This window comes from Drosophila navojoa, chromosome 4 (assembly GCF_054131105.1).
Source record: "Drosophila navojoa isolate 15081-1374.11 chromosome 4, UAZ_NAV_1.0, whole genome shotgun sequence".
Classification (NCBI taxonomy): Eukaryota; Metazoa; Arthropoda; class Insecta; order Diptera; family Drosophilidae; genus Drosophila; species Drosophila navojoa.
Genome location: NC_142892.1, coordinates 6,322,887 through 6,330,000, shown reverse-complemented (window position 1 = coordinate 6,330,000; position 7,114 = coordinate 6,322,887). Strand labels below are relative to the sequence as shown.

Genomic DNA, 7,114 nt, shown 5'->3' with positions numbered 1-7,114 from the left:
ACTGAGCACGAAGTCTGAGCGAGCCGATTGCCGCTGAAATTCTAGTGATCCGCATAATAGCTGAGCCGACTCAGCCAGTTGCTCCGCGGCAGTTGGCTGAGACAGACCAGACCCCAGACAGAGACCCGTTACGCGCTTCACTTCGTCTCTTTGCACTTGAACTTTGCGCGGGCTTTAAATCGCGCTACGCCCCGCTCTGCCCCGCCCCGCCCCGTCCCGCTTTTCGGCTCGTGTGCAATGTCATTTTTTCGCAACATCCGCTCCTCGCTGGCCTCGTCCCGCAAGAGTTCGTCGCGCGACACGACGCCCGTGCGCAGCTGCGGCTCGCGGCCGGCGAGCGTGATCAGCTCACGGCGTGGCTCGACGACCAGCTCGACGCTGCAGCGCGGCGACACCTTCATACTGAACGCCTCCGACGAGGAGCAGCAGCAGTCGAACAGCAGCACCCTGGAGAAGAAGTCCAAGAAATCGAAGGTGTTTAGCAAATTCAGCACGTTCACCAAACGCAAGAAGCAGCCCTCGCCCGAGGAGGCGGCCAGCTACGAGCACCACCCGAGCGACACCGCCACAAACACCTACTACAAGTGGCGCAACGACGGCGATCGCATGCTCGACTACGATGCCCATGCCGATCCGTTCAATTTCCTCTACGAGCAGCAGGGCAAGGCTGGCAGGCAGGCCGCTGGCTCGCCGGCCGACGGCATGCAGCGGCAGCCGAGCCTGGGGTCCAGCTCCAGCGGCAGCTTCGATTCGGGCACCTATCGCAAGAGCAAAACGCCGACGCATCTGCGCGAGCAGCTGGAGCAGCTGAAGAGCCACTCGAACGACGATCTGCTGGAGGAGGAGGAGCGCGACAAATACAAAACGGTCACACTGAACAGTTTCCGCAAATCGTTTCGCGAGCGACTGCTGCAGCAGCAGCAGCAGCAGCCCCACAATCCCGCCTGGTTCGTCGAGGTGCCGCCGCCCGAGCCGCGGCCCCCTTCGAGCAGTCAGCGCAGCGCCTCCAAGGAGAATCGTCCCGATTTTCTGGTCTTCGACAACGATAACTATCGGCCGCAATCGCGCTCCCCGCTGCGCGATCGACCCTCGCGCTCCGCCACCCGCTCGCCCGTCAAGCGCAACGAGACGTTCCGTGTGGCCCAGCCCATGCTGCGCCGCATGTCGCCATCGCCCACGCCCACGCCGCCTTCCTCCGCCATACGCATCGAGATCAAGAACTCCATATTGCCCCACTCGCCGGGCCGGCTGGTGCCGGTGGGCGTGGCCAAGCCGATGCCCACCACGGAGTACTATGCACAGCGCCTGCTGGCGAGCAGCCAGGCCAGGCAGCAGCAACAGCAGCAACGGCAACGGCAGCAACAGTCGCCGTCGGCGTCGCAGCAGCAGCGCGGCGGACGTTATCAGACCCTGGTGCACATTGGCAGCGAGCCGGGCAAACTGTCGCCGGCGCCCGCCCGCGGCCGTGCACCCACCCGCGTACAGCTCTACGGCAGCAAGCCGAGCAGCAGCCGGCCGCAGCCCACGGCCACGCCCACGCCCACCTACTTTGGCGGCCACTACAATGCACCTGCGCCCGTCTCGGCGCGACCCTTGTCCAGCTCGCGGCAGAGTTCTGGGGGCGTCCCAACCAGCAATTGGGGGCGTCGCGAGCAGCAGCAGCAGCAGCAGCAGAAATCTAAGCAGCAGCCGCAGCCGCAGCCAATGCCACGGGTCGCCCACGCCAGGCAGCGCAATCGCTCGCCAATCAAGATTCCATGGCGTTAGATCGCGAGCAGCTACGGCTAGAGCTGGGCGCGTGACACGAAACACGAAACGAGACAAAAAAATAAACTAAAAATATATGTATATAAATCTATAATAATAAATAACTAATAAAGGAATTTTAATTTATGAAAAATAGCAAAGAGGAAAAGTTTTAGCTGAAGTTCTCAAGCTGTGATGTGCTTAAAGGAAGACACGAATTTTCGCTGAGTGTAGTCACACTATAGAAACTCTTTCAACTCCAGAGCATGGGGATCAGCTCGATTTGCGTCAGCTCCAGGCGAATTTTATTTATTTTCCATATTAATTGTGCCAACAAGTGATTCATCTCCAAAGTGTCCCAAATCTCTTTGCCTAGTCAATTTCATTATTTATTGTATAGATCAAGTTAAGAAGCACGCGAAATAGGTAAACCATGTAGAGAGAGAGAGAGAGAGAGAGAGAGAGAGATAGATTGGGGAACAGAGGTATAGAGCGAAGGAAAACAAATATAAAGTGTGTTGTGTAAATTGTTAATTATCATTTATTTCGGGCTTCAAAATCTGTTTGACCCACGGCAACATTGCTGTCTAGTTTCCTTCAGTGAGATGTGTATATAGATAGATTATATATGTATGTATATGTATGTATATGTAACTATCTGCTAGTGTAGTTGCAAAGCCATTAGCGCAAAGAAACAAGTGAAACGCATACACAAAATTCACATTTATTCAGAGTCACTTATATATACACCTATATATATATTTATATATATGTACATTCACATGAAATCGAATTCATTTGCGCACTTTTATTTGGTCATTAATTATGGCTACCTTTATGCTCTCGCCTTCATAAAAAACCTTTGAATATTTCGCATACTATGACTTTACTATTATTATTATTATTATTATTATTATAATATTTTGTTGATCAATATTTGCCAAACGAATTTCAGTTTAATATTTCCTGTTGAGTTTCCAACTATAATATTACGGAATTTTTATAATGTTTATAATGATTCACGAAACTGAGAAGAGTAGTAATGAGAGCTAAAGGCTTGAAATTCCGAACATATACACCTGTAGACGTTCGTACTATAAAGTGTCAAGATTATTTTTTACTGGTATCTCAAAAACAATAAGAGTTCAAGTGGTGCAGAGTGCTATATACCAATTGTGGTATTATTTGTAAATTTATATTTTAAATATATTTCCTTTCAAAAATTTTATATTATATTTAAATACCAAATACTCTTTTTCTATTTAATTTTCCACTCATTTATATTTATTATTTTTTATTAATTTTTGTATTTATTATATTTTTATTATATATTTTTTTATTTATTATATTTTATTTATTATATTTGTATTATATTATTTATTTTATTTTATTTGTTGCAGTATTTATTTATATCCCTTACCTCGAAAATATTTTTTTTTTTTGTTTATTCATTATAATTTTCCTATATTTTATTTTATTTATTTATTTTTTTTTTATTATATTTTATTTTATTTTTTTTTTAAATATATTTTTATATTATTTATTTTGTTTTATTTGTTGCAGTATTTATTTATATCCCTTACCTTGAAATTATTATTATTATTTTTTATTTATTATAAGTTTATTATATTTTATTTTTTATTTTTTATTTATTATATTTTATTTTTTATATATTTATTTTATTTTATAATATTTATCTCCCTTACCTTAATATCTTTTAAAGCTCTTCAACTATTTCATTCATATTTTCTGTGCTGCGCAATTCTTAAGCTTTGAATATTCTTGTTAGTTTTAGTGCAAACAATGTAAAAATTTTTGGTCAATATTGAGCGACGCGTCGCAAGTGTCGGGGAGTTATTGGGTCTCTCGGCTGACTAACTGTGCATGACAATGGATGAGCGTTACGTGACGAGCATTCGACTCAATTTGACTGCCTGACCATATTCTGTGGGGGTTGGTTAGAAAGCAGATGCGCTTATTGTGCGAGCCCTATTTGGCTTGACAGAGCTCTACGCGTAACGGCATATACTATAGACTGAGCATATATGTCTATATAGACAGACGTGCGAGATGACGTCAACAGTTGATTTGTTTGTGCGCCTTTTTGAGATGTTAAATCAAACGAAATACGGATATATGTATCTATATACATATGGATGAGGGCATAAATGATTTGAGCCAAATATGTGTATTTATTAGAGCCAAATGAATCATAGATACGATTGTAGTATATATGTATATATAGTATATATATCATATTGCTGCTTGCTCGTTCGACTTATAAGCTGACTTGATCGATCGTTCATTAAAAGCTATTCAGTGAATGCATAATCAATGCGCTCATTTACAAGCAGCTACATTGAAGGCATTCCCTAAATGTGTTTATTATTAGCGGTATTCCCTAGACTAACTAGTTTGTTTTTGTGTTCAGCTCTAAACTTTTTCAAGCAAATGTGTTTGTTATACTAGATCTCTAGTTTTTTTTTTTTTGCAATGTTAGGGGCATTCCCGTTGCTCAATTGCATTACACTTAATTCTCGGAAGTAGCGCTCTTCATGTGGCTCAAAACTGAAAGGTAATTGAACCGCAGCCTTTTGTGGAATAATTATAAATGCATTAGTCTCTTTGTTTGCGGTCAGATTCGGTTGGATATTTCGTAAACCCACATTCGTTTATGTTTTTTATGAGACACCTTCGTTGCTGAAACTCTTGACGTGTCGCTCAAATTTAGCCAAGAAAACTTCAATGCATCTTTAAAAAATCAAACTACTCAAGTCTACTTAGACAATAGCAGCTTGAAGTCCAAGACTGAAGATCTTTCAGAATAGAAGCTCAAGATGTTGATCTGAAAGCGGAAACGTTTGGGTATTATTAGATATTATTAGATTATATATTGTATATAGGTTTGAAATAATAAAGAGAATGCCAATGACAATCTGATAATTGCACATTGAAAAGAAGAATCGTAATGATAATGAGAACAATATGAGAACAATATGAGAACAAATGCTAATGTCAATTATTATGCTGATGCTTTATATTAATGAGAATGACAATTAACAATGACAATATTAATAAATATTTATATGACGACAAATTAGAATGCTAATGATTATGGCAATGCTAATGACGATCATAACAGTGTCGATTATGATAATCGTAATAAAAATGATAATTATATTGAAACACATACTGCTAATGATGATAAACAATTTAAGACAGACAATAATGAAGATGATGCAGTTCTTGGGGCTATAATGATAGCATTCCTTACGATCATTGCCTCTACCCCCTGCCTCTCTCCCTCTCTCTCTTTCTCTCTCGTTTTAAGCAAACTAATTAGCAAATCGTTGCTCTAGTCGCATCAGCCCAAAATTTGAGTTTCGACTATATATATATATATATACATCTAAATACATCTAAATATATCCATCTAAATACCAAATACACTTTCTAATGTGCTCACAACGGGGTCGCTGGCAATTTAGACGCATTCGCATTGAGCTTAGGCCATAGAAGTCGCCAGCTGGTGGAAACATGGCAACAGCAACCAAAACAACAAGCGAAACACAGCTCAAATGGAGGCAACAACTAAACTTAGTCAAAGATCTACAGCGTCTGATCTTGAACCAGTTAAGTAGATACCCAAGTTTGCTACCATTTGTATATATTCAGTTAGGCCTAACGCATTAGCGCTGTGCTGCAAATCCTAACTAGACTGTGAAGAAACAAATGTAATGCAAACTTTGCTCAACTTTGGAGTCGTCGTAACCTCGCTTGGCATCTGCCCAGCTATCCATCTATATGGGCGAGTGGATGAGTTGGCCCATTGCGTGTTGTTCGGCAAACAGGTTAAGTAGTCGTAAAAATCATCAGCCACCAGACGAAATCGTGTTAATTAATGCCAAAAATTTGATGAACTTTGTCGAAGAAACGGTTATTGCGGAGACTGATGGACTAGGCTGTACCCTGTAAATGGAGTTGATGTAATTTGGAAGTGTATATAGTTTTACCTGGTTTAATATGTGTCGAGATCTCTATCTGGGGAGTAATTGATATTTTTGTTGGTAGATCTTTATAAACAAAGGAGGGTTTATATCAAAAGTGGATCGATATCGATATTTATCGAAGATCAAAAATGCAGCTTATTAATTATTTATTAAATCTAAAGTGTTATGTAGAGCTCATATGGGTCTATTTATGTATAAGTTTCAACTTTTCATCTATTCTAACTAAAGTTGTTGCTTATCCTTGTCCTATAACCTTCTAGAGCTATCTAAAGAGTTCTCTCCAACTCACTCACTCTCTCGCTCCCTCACTCTCTCTCTCTCTTTCTTCCTCTCTCTCTCTCTTCCTCTCTCTCTCTCTCTCTCTCTCTCTCTCTCTCTCTCTCTCTCTCTCTCCCTCTCTCTCTCTGCTATGTATGCCTTCTCCACCCAACGCTTGCCAGGGTAGAGTCAAAACAAATCAACGAATTTCTACGAAATTCGGCTCCTCTGTAAATTGTTAACTTTGTACTTGAAGTAAGCGCTCTTGCTTTGTCTCTTCCCCCCCCCCCCCCCCCCTCTCTCTCTCTCTCTCTCTCTCTCTCTCTCTCTCTTGGTCTCTTTCTCTTGCTGTCTCTTTTATTTTATTATTGCTATGTATTTTGCAATAAGCAAACACTTGCGGGTTCTGTTGTTGATTTTGTTGTTCTGCCAGCTTTTTGACGATATGTGGCTCATATATGTACGTACGTAGATTGTTTTCCGAGTAACTTGGAGCCGGTTTTGTTTATAACTTGTTGTTGTTGCTGTTGCTGTTGTTGTTGTTGTCGACCTACGGTCTCTCACACACTGTCTATATATAAATTTCTGTTTTTATTATTTATTTTGTTAGCACAGTCAAACACTTGCATCGCGTCATAGTTTCTAAATGCTGGCTTAAAGTTGACTGAGCCGCTTGCCCAGTAACAAATCGTATTCGAAAATTTGTTAGCCCAGAACTTTGGCGGCTCAAGTGCGCGGGCGTGACCCACTGTGCGTGTGGGCCGAACTAGTTCCAGTTCTCAGTGCTCACTAGAGTTGGACTCAAATATAAATATCACGTCTACGACTTACATTTGACACCTCTCCATGTTTTCCAGCATTTATTTGGTAACTGTTTTACATTCGAAATAGGCTTGATGTTTGCCTTTGTTTTTCTCTATTTCGCCTTTGAATTTAGATTGATGATGTCATTCAGTGGAGCTCTGCAGATCAATTAGAATTCTTCATGTTTCATTTTGAGAGATATTTCGCTTTGTCATGAGCTGCCTTCCAATGTCAAATGTTCAGATTTGCGACGTCAATTGGCGTGGAATCCCCTTGGCTTCAAGTCGACAGCATTA

General features: G+C 41.6%; 2 protein-coding genes across 4 annotated transcripts in view; both read left to right on the top strand.

Annotated features, from left to right (window-relative positions):
- LOC108651291 (uncharacterized) overlaps nt 1-1,900 on the top strand; it is a 2,092-nt gene extending 192 nt beyond the window's left edge. The window contains exon 1 of the mRNA XM_018100870.3: nt 1-1,900. This exon is cut by the window's left edge and continues 192 nt beyond it. Coding sequence (XP_017956359.1) covers nt 238-1,767 — 1,530 coding nt within the window. The 5' untranslated portion in view covers nt 1-237 and the 3' untranslated portion in view covers nt 1,768-1,900.
- Nucleotides 1-7,114, top strand: part of Lmpt (four and a half LIM domains protein limpet) — a 68,841-nt gene that overhangs the window by 14,360 nt on the left and 47,367 nt on the right. The gene's annotated exons all lie outside the window — the stretch shown is intronic.